This window comes from Canis aureus, chromosome 11 (genome assembly GCF_053574225.1).
Source record: "Canis aureus isolate CA01 chromosome 11, VMU_Caureus_v.1.0, whole genome shotgun sequence".
Lineage (NCBI taxonomy): Eukaryota > Metazoa > Chordata > Mammalia > Carnivora > Canidae > Canis > Canis aureus.
In genome coordinates this window covers 23,361,759-23,378,869 of record NC_135621.1, presented here as the reverse complement: position 1 = coordinate 23,378,869, position 17,111 = coordinate 23,361,759, and the positions used below count along the sequence as shown (strand labels likewise).

At 41.0% G+C, this 17,111-nt stretch overlaps 1 protein-coding gene across 1 annotated transcript in view; it reads right to left on the bottom strand.

Annotated features, from left to right (window-relative positions):
* SMC1B (structural maintenance of chromosomes 1B) overlaps positions 1 to 17,094 on the bottom strand; it is a 70,524-nt gene extending 53,430 nt beyond the window's left edge. The window contains exons 1-2 of the mRNA XM_077914120.1: positions 16,939 to 17,094; positions 669 to 857 (exon numbers count right to left, since the gene is read on the bottom strand). Coding sequence (XP_077770246.1) covers positions 669 to 857; positions 16,939 to 17,047 — 298 coding nt within the window. The 5' untranslated portion in view covers positions 17,048 to 17,094. The remainder of the gene's footprint in view (positions 1 to 668; positions 858 to 16,938) is intronic.
* Between the last annotated feature and the right edge of the window lie 17 nt (positions 17,095 to 17,111).

The following is a 17,111-nucleotide window of genomic DNA, read 5'->3' as shown; positions in this document are numbered from 1 at the left end:
AGGTATAAATACACAATAATAAGTATTTCCAGAATTATTGGTGGCTGAATTCAGGGAAAGTTAAGACAGTATTTATACATTAAAACATTAAGACAATGTTCTAGGGCACCAGGACAAAATGCCAAAAACAAAACAAAAACATGACTATTTTATGGAGGCTCTGTAAACTCTTAGCATACAGAAAAGATACACATCACAACTCTCAATCTTGCTTATTTGGGAAACAGGGGTTTATCATGAAATCTCTGTTTCCTGAATAAATCACAAAATACAAATTAAAATATTTCATTCAAGTTGCTATTTGGTGGTAGAAAAACTTTCTATACAAACCAAAAATATACATATAATCAATTCATCATTAAAAAAAAACAGACATACATACAGAACCTCCTTCATTTTAACCCAATAATCAGGTAGAAAAATGCTATTTGACAGCAAGGAAATGTGAACAAATCCATCTGCTTAAACAAGACTCTTAGTGGAGAATCAAATAGGTTCTATTACCTGCTTCTGAGATTTGCCATCTAAGAGGGAAAAAACCCCAAATCTCTAGTTTACTATGCCAGTGGAATAACAAATCATACTCTTCAAAAAAAGAAAAACAGATGACCTGAATTAACTTATGAAAAATCAAATGACTCATAAGCAATTATCTACCAAAAAAATACCTCGAATAATCCTTGTAAATGTTTTCTCTTCTCCACTTTCCTCCACATACACAATTTTCACACTTGCAGAAGAGGAGACCGGTCTTCCAATATGTGCTCCATGAATGAGTTCTTGAATATTTTTGACTCTTAAATTAGCTGTTTTCTCTCCCATTACAAAACTAAGTGCATCCATTACATTAGATTTTCCTGGGAAAGAAGAGAGAGGAAAAAGTTATTCCTTCTTAATAATAAAAAACCTTTCCCTGAGCCAAAGAAACCAGGCCATCAGTGGAAGTGAAATATAGGCAATATACATCTCAACAGTACTGTCTTGTCTACATTAAAATGCATGTGACTGAACAATTTTTCATAGACCACTGGTTTCTTCTACAGTAGAAAGCTATGGTAGAGTATTAAGTGCCCAAATTTATAAGATCTAAATAAGGGGATCTAAACCTGAGCTCTCTTTCATTACTAAATATTATACTATGGCAAATCATCTCTGAATTTCAGTCATCCCATTTTATGAATATTAACTATCACATATTTAAAAAAAATATATCCAAGATATTCCCAAGGATAGAATAAGGTTACTAGAATATTTATGATTTGTAGGAGTTGGTACAGAAAAGTTATGTAGCAGGCCTGAGCCTGCTCTCCTTTCTTTTTTTAAAGATATTTTTTTATATTTAAAGATTTTATTTATTTGTTAGAGACACAGAGTGAAAGAGAGGCAGAGACACAGGCAGAGGGAGAAGCAGGCTCCCCGTGGGGAACTTGATGTGGGACTCGATCCCAGGACACTGTGATCATGACTTGAGCCAAAGGCAGACGCTTCACCAACTAAACCCCCAGAAGCCACATGCCTGCTTTCCTTTGAAAGGCCTGCTTACAGGATTGGCAAGCATCTGGGGGCTTGTATTTCTATTTTAGGAGAGTTTCTACCACTCTGATAAGAATGTCTCACTGTGCCTAAATTATTTGTTTAAAACAACATGATTTATGCTGGACACCTGTCTTTTTTCTAGGAGTCTAGAATTTTGTTATGTGCTAGGCAGAGAGTACCTAGGTGGCCAATTCCCAATAAAAACCTTGCACAGTCTTTAATAAGGTTCTCTGATAGACAACATTTCACATGTACTGCCTCAACTTGTTGCTAGAGGAGTTGCCTGTTCTGTGTGACTCCACTGCAGAAGGATTCTTAGAACCCTGTGCAGGTTTCTTCAGTTGGCTCCCTATGCCTTCCCTCTCGCTGAGTTTGCTTTGTTCCTTTCACTGTAACACAGAACAGTTCTAAGTACAACTATACCTGAGTCCCGTGAATCCTCTTAGTGAATCACTGAAACCAGAGGTAGCCTGGGGATTCCCAATCCACATGGCAAATTGTTACCCAGTTATGAGCCCATGGATAGCTCCAAGCCAATTTCCAAGGTGCTGTGTCATTTCAGCTACTACCATCTCTATTTCTTTCATTCTTTTTCACATTTCTTCCCTCATATCCACAAGCAACTTAAATTTCCAATAGCAGAATGGGTGGAAGGTAATACAAAGAAAAAATACTGTCAGCCACTAAAAATATGGCTTAATTTTAGTTTACAATCTTTCTAAAAAGAACCAGAAGTGGTTAAAATGCTATAAATTTATTTATCTAAATCTCAGTGAACTAATGGGTATGAAACATGGCTTTTTGGGTCAACTGATAATCTGCAGATTGAAAGCTATTATAAGAGCAAATACAGGACAAAGTGAACACTCATTGAACTGAATTAAGTCTGACTGTAACAGAACTAAACAGAAACTCGTTTTGGTCAATCCTTATTTAACATCTGCCTAAAATAAACACTTGCTTGCCCAGATCCATTTATTCCATTAATATCTTCTGAACAGCTATCATGTGTGAGGTCATGAGGACATGGTAAAAGAAAAAGACAAAAAGCACCCCTGTCTAATGAAGATTATACTCCATTAAGAGAGACACAACATAAATAAGACAATTATATATTACAGTAAGTGTCATGAAGAAGGAAAGATGGGTGATGAAATCGAGGATAACCTGGAGACTCGACTTCAGTTAGAACAGTCAGGAAACATTTATTAAGAGCCGATCTGCTAATTAGTGTCAGCTTAAGACCCATCTGCTGAAAAACATGAATGAATGAATGAATGAATGAATGAACCAAGTCAAGACTGGGGACCTCTGCTGTATATAATTCAAAACCAACACCAAGAAAATAATAATTCCAGAAGAATTATCTTTTAGGCTACATCACTTGATGAAGATGGACCAAATACTCAAAGATGTAAAAATTACACTATCGCTATTCCATCTCAAAAACCTCAATCTTTCCATTCATTTGCCTTCTTACCTAACAGGCTGCTGAGTCCCTCTGCGTTCCAATTCTGTCTATCCATTCCATTTCCTCCTTTCCCAGGCTTCTGCTCATTCAAGCCCTCCCTATACTTCTCAACCTCTGCGCTCTCACCTCCTTAAATCCACGCATTCATTCTGCAGACATTTACTGAACACCAGGCACTCTGCAAAATACTAAAACTACAAACAATACGTAGGATTCTCTCCCCAGGTGTTTGCTGTGGGGATATGATAAATTTTCATTGAATTCCATTTTGTGCCAGAGATTCCATATCCATTATTTTATTCAGTCATTGCAAAACCAACTACCTCTATGAGGTAGGTTTTAATTTGCATTTCATAAATTAAAAAGTAGAGACACAAGGTCAAACAAATCATTTGTTTTGGAGATAAGTATCTGGATCTAAAATCTGTACTCTTCTTACAAAAAGCAGAAAATTATAATCCACTATAACAAGTTCTAAAATAAAAACACACATTCAAGTACTTAAGAGAAGCAGAGACTACTGGAGGCTCTGAGTAGACTTTAGCAGATGATTCCAGTAATTAGAAGTTTGGGGAGGGGGATTCTGAAGGTAATAATACTATTTCAGGAAAAGAGAACAGCTTAGTCATAGGTACAGAGGAGTGAGAGAGCATGGTACCACTCCAGTAAGAAATGGCAGATAATTTTATATAGGTGGAGTTTACCAGGTTGGAAATGGTAAGAGAAAAATTGAACTTCATGCTGAAGATTACGTGAAGCCACTGGAGGACTTTAGGAAGAGCAGTGACTTTTTCAGATAGGTTTTTATCCATTTCTTGGATAGTAACCCACCAGAAAAATGAGCAAAGGACATGAAAAGGCAATTTGGAGAAAAAGAAAATGAAAAGGCTGTTACACATATGAAAGCATACTTGAGTTCCATCATAATAGGGGAAATGTAAATTACAACTGTATTGACCAGCATATGTCAACTATCAGACCGGCAAAAATCCAAAATTTGAAAATATATTCTTTTAATGAGGCAGGAGGGAAACAGACCCTCTCATACATTGCTGCTGGGAGTCCAAAATGATAAAACTGCTCTGGAGGGGGAATTTGGAAATAGCTAACCAAATTATAAATCTGTTCATCTTTACTTTTCATTTGAATTTCAGTAGAGTTAACATATCTTAGTTTCAGGTATACAATACAGTGATTCAACGCTTCATATATTACTCCGTGCTCTGATGGTCAGTGTACTCTTCATCCCATTACCTGTTTCTTCAGTCCCCTATCCCCTCTCCTCTGGTAACCATCTGTTTATTCTCCATAGATAAGAATCTGTTTCTTGGTTTGTCTCCTTTTTTTCTTCATTTATTTGCTTTGTTAAATTTCACATGAGTGAAATCACATGGTATTTATCTTTCTCTGACTTACTTTGCTTAGCATTATACTCTAGCTCCATCTATGTTGTTGCAAATGGCAAGATTCCATTCTTTCTTAGGACTAATACTGCACTGTATATACATACCCTATCTTCTTCAACCATTCACCTATTGATGGACATTTAGGCTGCTTCTATATCTTAGCTATTGTAAATAATGCTGCATGTGTCCTTTTGAATTAGTGTTTTTGCATTCTTTGGGCAAATACCCAGGAATGTGATTACTGGATAATAGGCTAATTTTAACTTTTTGAGGAACCTCCATGCTGTTTTCCACAGTGGCTACACCAGTTTACATTCCCACCAACAGTGCACAAGGGTTCCTTTTTCTCCACATCCTCACCAACACTGTTATTTCTTGTGTTCTTGATCTTAACCATGGCAACAGGTGTGAGGTGATATCTCATTGTAGTTTTAATTTACATTCCTTGATGTGGGGCATCTTTTCATGTGTCTGATGGCCATCTGGATGTCGTCTTTGGAGAAATATCTGTTCATGTTGTCTGTCCATTTAGAGAGACTCTAAAGCAGACTCCACACTAAGTGCAGAGCCCAAATGGGGGCTCAATCACACAATCCTGAGATCATGACCTGGGCAGAAACCAAGAGTCAGTTGCCTTTGGGGTGTTGAGTTGTATAACTTCTTTATATATTTTGGATACTAACCCTTTATCTAAATCCACTCATCTTTTTTTTATTTAAAGACTTTATTTATTCACTCATGAGAGACACACACACAGAGAGGCAGAGACACAGGCAGAGAAAGGAGAAGCAGGCTCCATGCAAGGAGCGTGATTGTGAGACTCGATCCTGGGACCCCGGGATCATGCCCTCGGCCAAAGACAGACACTCAACCACTGAGCCACCCAGGCATCCCCCATTCATCTTTTGAGCCAGTAATTCACTTCTAGAAATATATCTCCCTGATATACAACTACACAATGGCAAATACGCAATTATCCAATTAATTATAGGTTGTTTCTAACAGAAAAAGAATGGAAACAACTCAAGTGTTTAAAAATTAAAGGAATACTTGAAATAACTATATAACAGCCCCACAATGGAGAATTATACAGCAAAAAGTGAATAGAAGATGTAGTAAATGAAAAAAAAAAAAACAGTGCATAACAGCATATACAGTAAAAAACAAATTTAGAAGTAAAGAGAACTGGGTGGTTAGAAGTAGCAATGCATACATATTTGCTTGCATTTGCAAAAAGGAACACTGAAAGATAATCAAGAAATGAATGGTCACCTATACAAAGTGGAGAGTAGCACACAGAAACTGACTTGGATATCTGTTTGCCTCTCCTGGTCCATTTTCCACCCTGCTTTCTGTCCTGTATCAATAGGCTCTCATATCTTTTGGCTTCTGGTTGGATTTGGCCAATGGAGAGCTCTGGCAGGAGGGAAAGAAAAGAGTGGGGTCAGGTATTTATTCCCCTACTTCCCTCTCTGTGATGTGGCTTCCGACTAGCTGTGTCCTTTGACAGGTCACCACTCTTAAATTTCCTTTTGAGTTCCTTCCTCTCTGGGCCTTGGTAGTGACAGATCCATTGTGCTAACCCTGCAACTCCTCTGGTCCTGGGAATTCCTTTATAGCCTCCCACACCTTTGTAATTAGTCCCTTTGTAAATAATCCTTCCACAAATTGTCCTCATTTGAATGTGCCACCTGTTTCCTGTTGGGACCCTGACTGATAGAGGGAACGTGGCAGAAGCAAGATTTCTCCATGTATACCTGTCTATAGCTTTGACCTTTGAAATACGTATACGTCTTGCCCTTTTTAGAAAAAACACTAAAATTTTAAGTAAATGAAAACAAAACACTAAAATTTTGAATAAATGAAAACAATCAGAAACAAATAAACTTAACTGAGTATGAAATTGGTGATAGTCATGAAAATGGTTCATTTCAAGGGACTTCAGATCACAAAATTCTGACTACCTTCTTCATAGGATGTATTTTAAAGACCAAAAAGAAGTAGAAAAGATCTAAATATCCTTTGATACCTTTATACTAAATAATATACTATAGAGCTATATATATTATAATAACATACTAATAACATTGGAATGTTATTGGTAGTTTTAAAAGTTTTCTTTATATTGCACATTAAAGCAAATATGTAATTATATTAGTGATGTTAGGAACTAAGATTTTCAGAGTAAGGAAAAACATCTGCAATGACAAGAATCAGGAAACAGTAAAAACATAGTTGTGTTAACACTGAATGGAGGGGGACGCCTAGGTGGCTCAGTGGTTGAGCATCTGCCTTCGGCTCAGAGCCATGATCCCGGGTCCTGGGATGGAGTCCCGCATTGGGCTCCCTGCAGGGAGCCTGCTTCTCCTTCTGCCTGTGTCTCTGCCTCTCTGTGTCTCTCATGAATAAGTAAAATCGTAAAAAAAAATAAAAAACAAAACTGAATGGAGGGGTGTTTGGCTAAGTCAGTTATGGGACCAACTCTTGATTTTGGCTCAGATCATGATCTCAGGGTTGTGAGATCCAGCCCTGCAAGGGACTCCATGCTTAGCAGAGAGTCTCCCTGAGAATCTCCCTCTCCCTTTGCCCCTCCCCCTGCTCTATCTCACAAATAAATACATCTTTAAAAAACTGAATGGAAACATCAACATGAATTTAATTTGTTTTGTATTTTATTTTTTAAAGACTTATTTATTTTAGAGAGAGAGAGAGAGAGTGAGCAAGCGTGTGTGCCCACACAAGCAGGAGTAGGGGAGGAGGAGAGACTCTAAAGCAGACTCCACACTAAGTGCAGAGCCCAAATGGGGGCTCAATCACACAATCCTGAGATCATGACCTGGGCAGAAACCAAGAGTCAGTGGCTTAACCGACTGTGCCACTAAGGTGTCCCATGAATTTGGTTTTTAAAAATTACTATAACATGGAAAGATGCTCAAAATCATATTAGTCACTAGGGAAATACATATCAAAACCAGAATGAGATACAATTCACATTGACTAGGATGTCAAAACAAAAAAAGTAACAACTACTGACAATGTGGAGAAATCTGAACCTTCATTCATTGCCAGTGGGAATGCTAAAATAGTGTACTTACTTTGGAAAACAGTCTGGCAGTTCCTCAAATGCTAGGCACAGAGTTATTATGCCACCCAGCAGTTCCACTCCTAAGGTATACACCGAAGAGATATAAAAACGTGCCCACACAAAGATTTGTACACAAATGTTGAGAGCAGCAGAATTCAAAACCACCACAAAGTGGCAACAACCCAAATGTCCTTCAACTGGTGAATAAATACAATGTGGTATGTCTTGCAATGAGATATTATTCTACAATAAAGAGAAATTAAGTACTAACACATACTATAACACAGAGGAACCTATTATGCTAAGTGAAGGAAGCCAGACACAGAGGCCACGTACTGCATAGTTCCATTTACATAAAGTGTTCAGAATAGGAAGACATAGAAACAGAAAGTAGATTAGTGGTTGCCATGGCCTGAATCAAAAGGAGATAATGGAGAGGGATTGCTAATGCATACAAGGCTTCTTTTTGGGGTGATGAAAAGGTTTTGGGATTAGATAGTGATGACAGCTACACAACTCTGTGAATATAATGAACATCACTGACTTGTATTCTTAAAAAGATGAACTTGATAGTATGTAAATTATATCTCAATAAAGCTGCTATAAACAAAAGAACAAATCTGTAAAAGCACCTTATACATTTTCTAGCCTCAGCCACTGAAATGGCCTAGACCTGCTATTACCCAAATCCACTGACCAAATGTACAAAGTATCCCTTGTTCCCAGATTGTGGTGGTCTTTAATAACTTCCCTTCAAAAAGAAACCAGAAATACTTGAAGAAATGGCTAATTCCAAGTCTGAGGCTCAGAAAACTGAAGAAGAGCCTGGAAACTGGGACATCTTATGTCAGAAAGCAGGAAGATTTCAATTAATGAGGTCATGACCAAAGGGCACAGGAAGAGGCTTGAAAGAGCTCCTATTGACTAAAGAAATGACAAGGTGAGCATCAATAAGATGAATGATTTTGATGTATTAAAATACACTATATCAATGAAAATTCATGAGTTCAAAATGACAGTAACAAAAAAAGAGAAAAACTCATTTTTACCATTTGTGGTAAAATTTTAATTTTACATTTTAATATAAAACTTTTATCTCTGTAAATACTAATTTAAAAGTACAAGCATTTGGGTTGCCTGGGTGGCTCAGTTGATTAAGTGACTGCCTTCAGCTCAGGTCATGATCCCAGGGTCCTGAGATCAAGCACCACTTTGGGTTCCCTGCTCTGTGGGGAGCCTACTTCTCTCCCTCTCCCTCTGTCCCTCCCCCCAACTCATGCTCTCTCTTGCTATCTCTCTCTCAAATAAAATCTTAGAAAGAAAAGAGGACAAGCATTTACCCTGTTTTTCTAATGTGAACTCTATTTTAGGTTTCTAATAATCCCAGTCAATAAAAAAAACTTTTTTAAAAACAGGGGACTACCATTCAATGAACGTAGAAAAGCATGATACATTAAAAACTCAGTTTTGCAAACCTTTATGAAATTCTGATTCAGTCAAGATTATTATCTGGCATTAATACCATCTGGGTAGCACATACAGTAATTTGTCTGACATTGGTTGTAGCAATATTTTCCTAGGTAGGTTCATAAAGCAAAGGAAATAAAAGCAAAAATAAACTATTGGGAATCCATCAAAATAAAAAGCTTCTGCACGGCCAAGAAAATCAACAAAACTAAAAGACAACCTACTGAATGGGAGAAGATATTTGCAAATGACATAGGCAATAAAGATCAGCATCTAAAATACATAAAGAAGTTATACAACTCGGGCAGCCCGGGTGGCTCAGCGGTTTAGCGCCCCCTTCAGCCCAGGGCCAGATCCTGGAGACGGGGGATCAAGTCCCACGTCTGGCTCCCTGCATGGAGCCTGCTTCTCCCTCTGCCTGTGTCTCTGCCTTTCTGTGTCTCTCATGAATAAATAAATAAAATATTTTTAAAAAGAAGTTATACAACTCAATACCCAAAAAACCAAATAATGCAATTTAAAAATGGGCAGGCAACATGAACTGGTATTTCTCTAAAGACATACGGATGGCCAACAGACACACGAAAAGATGCCCCACGTCACTCATCATCAGAGAAATGCAAATCAAACTATAATTAGATAATACCCCAGACCTGCCACAATGGCTAAAATAAAAAAACACAAGAAACCACAGTGTTGGCAAGGACTTGGAGAAAAAGGAACCCTTACGCACTCTTGGTGGACAGTATGGAGGTTTCTCAAAAAGTTAAAAATAGAACTAGCTTATGATCCAGTAATGACACTACTGGATATTTACCCAAAGAATACAAAACACTAATTCAAAAAGACACATGCAACATTATTTACAATAGCCAAGATATGGAGGCAGCCCAAGTGTCCATCAATAGGTGAATGGATAAAGAAGATGGGGTATGTATATACAGTGCAGTATTAGTCATAAGAGAGAATGAAATCTTGCCATTTGCAACAACATGGATGGAGCTAGACAGTATAATGCTAAGCAAAGTAAGTCAGAGAAAGACAAATACCATGATTTCACTCATGTGGAATTTGAGAAACAAAGGAAAAAAGAGAGATAGACAAACCAAGAAATATTAAAAAAAGAAAAAAGAAACAGACTCTTAAGTATAGAGAACAAACTGATGGTGACCAGAGAGATGGTGGGGGGAAGTGTTAAATAGGTGATATGGATTAAAGAAAACACTTATCATGATGAGCACTGAATAATGTATAGAATTGCTGAATCACTGTATTGTATACCTGAAACTAATATAACACTGTATGTTAACTATACTGGATTTAAAATTTAAAAATAATTTTTTTTAAATTTTGGTAAATGGTTGATAAGGAACATTTGTCTAATGTCAAAGTAACACTAGAACTACTATACTAGTTAGAAGGGAAAAACTAATTATACAATGGAGTGATTGATCACTGTCACCACCCTACCACTAGGTAAAACAAATAGATATTATGTGATTTAATAAACTGTGAAGTACACAACATCATCTATGATGGAGTCTAACCAAAAATGTTTAATTTGAATCCATCAACCTATTAGGTATTGAATTTTTTCAAATGCCTATCAAAAAAATAAGATGGATCTTCTTTCTTGTGGGAATAGATGAAGACTACTGAGGTAGCAGTGTGGCACATCGATTAAAGTGGGGTGAGACCAAAGGCTGGGAACTCAGGTAAAAGATTACTACATTAATCCAAGGAAGAAATGATGAGAGCCTGAAACAGTGATAGTAGTGGGAATAGAGGGAAGAGGACAAGGTTATTAAGGCAGTAGAACTGGCCCGGATTGGTAACATTCTGGGTGTGACAGGGAGAATTTATAAGGACGAAGGAGAATTCATTTAGTTGGCAGCCATACAAAACTCTGGGAGAAAAGCATTCTAAAGTCCAAGGAACAGGGACGCCTGGGTGGCTCAGCGAGTGAGCGTCTGCCTTCAGCTCAGGACATGGTCCCAGGGTCCTGGGATCAAGTCCCAAGTCGGGCTTCCTACATGGAGTCTGCTTCTCCCTCTGCCTATGTCTCTGCCTCTTTCTCTGTGTCTCTCATAAAAAAAAAAAAAAATCCAAGGAACAGCAAATGCTCAGATCCTGTAATGGAAGTAAGACTGGTCTATGTAAGGAAGGCAAAAAGAAGGAAAGAAAGTCAGACAGATAGACAAGACAGACAGGCAGGCAATTCTGACTGGAGCATAGTAAACATGAGGGAAGAAAATATTAGAGAAGAGAAATACACAGGGCCAGATCATAAAGGGCTTTGTGGATTATGGTAAGAAATACTGGATTTTACTCCAAGTGTAGGGAAAAGCCAATGGAGAGTTTTAAGTGGAGCAGTGCTTGGACTTATAGGTTGACTTTTTTAGTTTGTTTTTTAACTGCTCACTCTGGCTGCTGTGAGAGAGAATTGTAGAGAGACAAGAAGGAAAGCGGAGGAACAGGTTAGGAAGTTATAGCAATAGTCCAAAGGAGAGCTCTAGTAGCTTCGACTGGGTAATAGCAGTGCAAAGTGGCAAGAAACAATTGGATTCAGGATGTATTTCGGAGGTAGAGTTATTAGGCTTTACAGAAGATTAGATGAGGGAAGTGGGGTGTAAAAGAAGGAATATAGCATTACTCTGGGTTTCTGGTCTGAATGAACCAGTAAATGGCGCCCCTTACGGTAAGGTAAGGTAAGGTGAGCAGGTAAGATCTAGGAAGTAACAAGTTTGGGGGAAATAGGGGAGAGGAAATTTACTACTCTTTCTGATTACAGTATTCTTTAAAGATTTTTTTTTTAAGATTTTATTTTTAAGTAATCTCTATGCCCAACATGGGGCTTGAATTAGACTAAGCCAGCCAGGCACCCCTGATCATACTATTTCACATGCTTATTAGAAATGGCAAAAAATGCTGAATATTATAGGCTAGGTATATAATTTTGAAAGTGACTAGCATAAGGATATATTTGAAGCTATGGGACTGAATAAGATCACTTGGGAAAAGAACACAGGGAAGACACACAGACTGAGGACATATTTCCAGGAGGTGGGAGGACTCTAGTGCTTAAGAAACCCAGGGGAGAAGCAGCCAATTTCTGAGGGCTTGCTGTCAGGAGAAAATCTAGTTGGTACACAAAATCAGAAGAGCAAAGAGGCTCAAGGGAGAGAATAAAATATGACCTATCATGCCACCTAGACAGCAAGACCTTCCTCTGACCAACTTCTTTAAAAATACCCCCAGCATTTGATTCCCCTCCCATTTCTATTTTTCTCCTTGATATTTAACACTTTAACATTCTATAAAATTTTTGATATTTTGTTGTCTCTCTGCACTGGAATGCAAGTTCTATATGGGCAGGGGTTTTTAATGTTTGTTTACTGATGAGAACAGTGAATAGGCATATAGCTTGCACATTATTTTTAAATGAATGAAATACCACTGAGATGTCAAATAGAATGAGGATAGGAAATTGGCCACCGACTTACAAGATGTAGGTCAATGGTGACCTAGATAAGTGTCATTTCAGTGGAGCGTGGGACTGAAAACTGAGCACTGAGGATGGTTCAGAGTTTCACTGTACTGATAAAATGGAGCAACAGCCTACAGAGAAAGTGAAGTTCAAGGGCTTTTTCCCCAAGCATTTCATTACAAAATTTTCAAACATACAAGAAAGTTGAAAGAATTTCATAGTAAACACCCATATATTTATCACTAAATTCTGCAATTAACATTGTACTATGCTTTCTTTTCATATAGCTATCTATCTATGTCATATCTATGTCATAAGAGTGAATAATAAGGCATGTATTAATGTCATATCTATGTCATAAGAGTGATAATAAGGCATGTATTAATGTCAATGAAAATTATCCAATAAGGGAGGAAGATACAATCCAAAATAGAAAGATAACCACAGAAGCAAAGAACAGAGGAGGGGGCAGGATGTAAATCACAAGTGGAGAGGATAGCCTTAGACTCAGGCACACTGTGGAATTTCCCTGATAAATATGCTTCAAAGTCTACCATTTTTTCCCCATAAGGTTAAATATATCACTCTGGCAAGGACTTACACCATAGGATTCCAACATTATACACCACTGCTCCCTTACATATGCACTAAATTTTGCCAATTTGGGCTACTAGCAGTCCCACAAATAGACTCACAAATTTCTGGAAAAATACTCTTTACTCTCTGGGCCAGCTCAAATGCTAACTCCCCTAGAAAACCTTTCCTTATCTTTACCTCTTCCTGTCCATACCTCCCCAAATCAGATCTAGTATTTTCCTCTTGAAGGTCCATAAACCTTCAAGGGTTATTGGGCCTTCTATTTTAAGAAGTGTGCCATTTTCTTATATGCCCTATGCCTTGGGAGCAGAAGCCGTCTTATTATACTTATCTTCTTCTACTTCTGATACTATATATATGCAAAAATATTTGCTAAATGCTAGTGGAAAAGATCAAGGTTAAGACTAAATATATAAATTTTCCCTTACCCACAAAAAAACCCCCCAACATTAGATTTACTAAAAAGAAATGAGAACATGTCAAATTCAGACAGGTGGTAGCAATAGGGAATTATTACAAAACATATGACCAACTAACTAAATTGAAGTTTAAGAGAAAATGAGTATAACAGAAAATTATCAATTGGTCTAATAAAATCTACTTAAATGTGCCAGCAATTCTGTAAGATTTTTAGAAAGATGATTTATTACAAGTGTTCAAATAAATATAGATGAATATAATCCATTAAATTAGTCATGGATTAGTATTATACTGAGTTTTGGCTATGATATAGGAGAATGTGAATAGCCCATATAAAATTCAGCAATAAGTAGACCAGAACTTTTTGTTGTGGAGAGATGATATTAAGGTAATGCTGAAATAATCCACAACTGGCTTTCATGGTTCTAAGCAGTCTCTGGGTTACCAGTGATTCTCAGGAGGGAAGTGGAGCTTTCAGGGTAAGAGGGACAAGAGGAGGTTATAAAGGTATTTTCACAATAACCTCAAGATGTGTTGTTAATCACAATATGTATTGCTGAATTAAGAAGGTAAGACTGGGCAGCCCTGATGGCGCAGCGGTTGGCGCCGCCTGCGGCCTGGGGTGTAATCCTGGGGACCTGGGATTGGGTCCCACATCGGGCTCCCTGCATGGAGCCTGCTTCTCCCTCTGCCTGTGTCTCTGCCTCTCTCTCTCCGTGTCTATGAATAAATAAAAATCTTTTTTAAAAAAAAGAAGATAAGACTATCTTGAAACTTATGTTTGGCACTAGTTTAAAAAGGTTCAAAACACCATGTTATCTGGATCTTGACTGGCAGTGGGCAAGTAATTTAGGCTGCTTGTAGTATAAGATTTTACCCAAATACCCATTCAAAGTATTACACTGTTGGAAGTACAAAATATAATTGAGCAACTCTTTAACCCTTCACGTTAAAAGGTAAAAATCAACTGATGGTGGGCCTAGTAACCTGATAAATGAGTGGAGATTATTATAAATACTCTTGTATTCTTACCCTTACCTTCTCAATGTCTTTTTGATAACAGAATCAAGGACATCTGGCCAGAGAGAGCCAAAAGGAAGACTCAAGTCAGGAAAATTCTCAAATTATCGTTTTAGGCCTTCCACCTGCTGGGGTTATTACATCTACAGATTCTTACTGCAGTGCAGTGGGGAGCCTGGCCAGGCCCAAACTCAAGTCCAGGTCCTGCCACTTTCTGGGCAACCTTGGAGAGTCATCTGGTCCCTCTGAACCTCAGTTTCCTAAACCATAAAATGGGATAATACCCATTTATGAGCATTGGAACAGGGATGCCAGGAACTTGGTAAAAGCTCCATGAACACTGTTTTTATTACAATATTCCCGTATAAAAGTTTCCTTAAATCCAAACAGTTGTTCAGCCTCCTTAAAACCAAGTATTTCCTTCAACTCTTTCTAACTTAATCTTTGGAGGAGAAAAGGGGGTGGAGAGGAGAGGTATCTCAAGCAAGACAGTCACTCATGTCAAGCAGGGGCCTGTGTCAAGCAATGAGGTAGTAGGTAAGGGCACTGCAGCTAAGATAGATGTCACCTGGACCAGCACCCAGCTGATGACACACTCAGAACTGAAGACCAGAAGAATTAGAGGAGAGGGGTTTGCAAAGGCCCAAGACTAATTAAATCCCTTTAAAAAGAGGTCTTTAAAAAAAAAAAAAAGAGGTCTTTTGCAGCAAAGTGTCAGATTCCTCAGACATTGGCCCCTCCAGGCCTGACCACTTCAAAAAGGCAGTGGAAAAAAAAAAAAAAAGGCAGTGGAGGAAGGCTCTGCAGCCTGATCTCAAGAGAGCCTTCACTGTTTGAACATAAGAAGCAGTAAGTGCCCAGCACTCACCCTGCCTGGCACCCACAGACTGACTTCAGGATGGGTTGGTTAACTTCCTACCTCCTGCTCTATCTTGTTTTTTTTATGACTTGCTTTGTGCTTCACTTTGTGCTGTGTGAGAAGCCAGGCTAAACAAGTGGTGAAATGTCACTGAATCTGGAATCCTGAACCTGCTGTATAATGATGTCAACTGTGCTCAGGACAAAAGGTGACTAGAGCTCAGGGCTGGAGAAGAAACCTGCAAAGCACTGGGAGTCAGCGCAAAGGAGAGGAGGGTCCCGGGCAAGCCTGGGGATGAGTGTGGAGGAGAGGGGTCACCGCCCAGCTGCAGAGGCCATGGTGGACACCAGGCTGGGAGCACTGGTCCCTGGAGGGCTGGGGACTGACAGCAAGGGTCTGGTCTGGGCCCTGGTGCTGGAGGGCTAGGGGCCAGATGGTGGAGGCGAAGGGTCAGGTGAAGGTGGCCAGATGGTAAAGGTGGGGGCTTCGGGGCTGGGCAGAGGGCAGGGGTGGGCACCTGGCGGCAAGGACACCGGACCAGCAGTGCCTGAGGGTGAGGGCCGGGCTCTTGATCCGGGCGGTGGAGGACAAGGATGGGCACCTGGCAGTGGAGGCAGAGAGTGGAGAGTCGGGCTCCAGGTGCTAGAGGGTCGAGGGTGAGGATCGGGTTCCTAGGGTAAGGACTGCAGAGGGCCAGGGGTGGGGGGCAGAGGGTTGGGGTCCCAGCGGTAGAGGATGGGGTCAGGGTTTGGGGTCCGAGCACTGGAGGGCGGGAGTCCTGGGGAGAGAGTTGGAGTCTGGGTCCTGAGGAGAGGGTTGGGGTCTGGGGTCTGGGCACTGGAGGGCGGGGGTCTGAGGACAGGGTTGGGGTCCTGAGGAGAAGGCTGGGGTCGGTGGTCCGGGTGGCGCGTAGGATGGGAGGTGAGGGCAGAGCATGAGGGTCAGGTCTGGGGTCCAAGTCCTGGAGGGTCAGGGTCCCGAGAAGAGAATTGGGGTCTGAGTCCTGGACAGCAGAGGGCCGGGAGCTGGGGGTGAGGCACGCGGTCGGGGTCCGGGGTCCTGAGGAGAGGGTCGGGGGCATGAGGAGAGGGTCGGGGTCCGGGGTCCTGAGGAGAGGGTCGGGGTCCGGGATCCTGAGGAGAGGGTCGGGGTCCGGGGTCCTGAGGAGAGGGTCGGGGTCTGGGGTCCTGAGGAGAGGGTCGGGGTCCGGGGTCCTGAGGAGAGGGTCGGGGTCCGGGGTCCTGAGGAGAGGGTCGGGGGCATGAGGAGAGGGTCGGGGTCCGGGGTCCTGAGGAGAGGGTCGGGGTCCGGGGTCCTGAGGAGAGGGTCGGGGGCCTGAGGAGAGGGTCCCGGGTTCTGAGGAGAGGGTCGGGTCCGGAGTCGGGCCCGGGCGCTGGGGTGGGGCACGCGGTCGGGGTCGCGGTCCGGGGTCGGGGTCGGGGTCGCGGTCCGGGGTCCCGGGGCGGCGCGGTGGCGGAGGCCCGCGGGTGGCCAACGCCCGAGTCCCGCACCCGAGGCCGCCCTCCGTCCCCTTGGGCCAAATGCGGCCTGGACGAGCGGGGCGGGCAGAGGCTTCAGGGTCCCAGTTACCGGAGCCATTGGGGCCGATGATGCAGGTGAACCTCCTGAAGGGGCCGATGACCTGGTGGCCCCGCCACGACTTAAAGTTCTCCACAAGCAGCACCTCCAGGCGGCCCATGGCTGCGCCCTCCGCGCCTCACGCGTCCTCCTCGCACGCCCGCAGGAAAAGCGCGGGAAGGGCC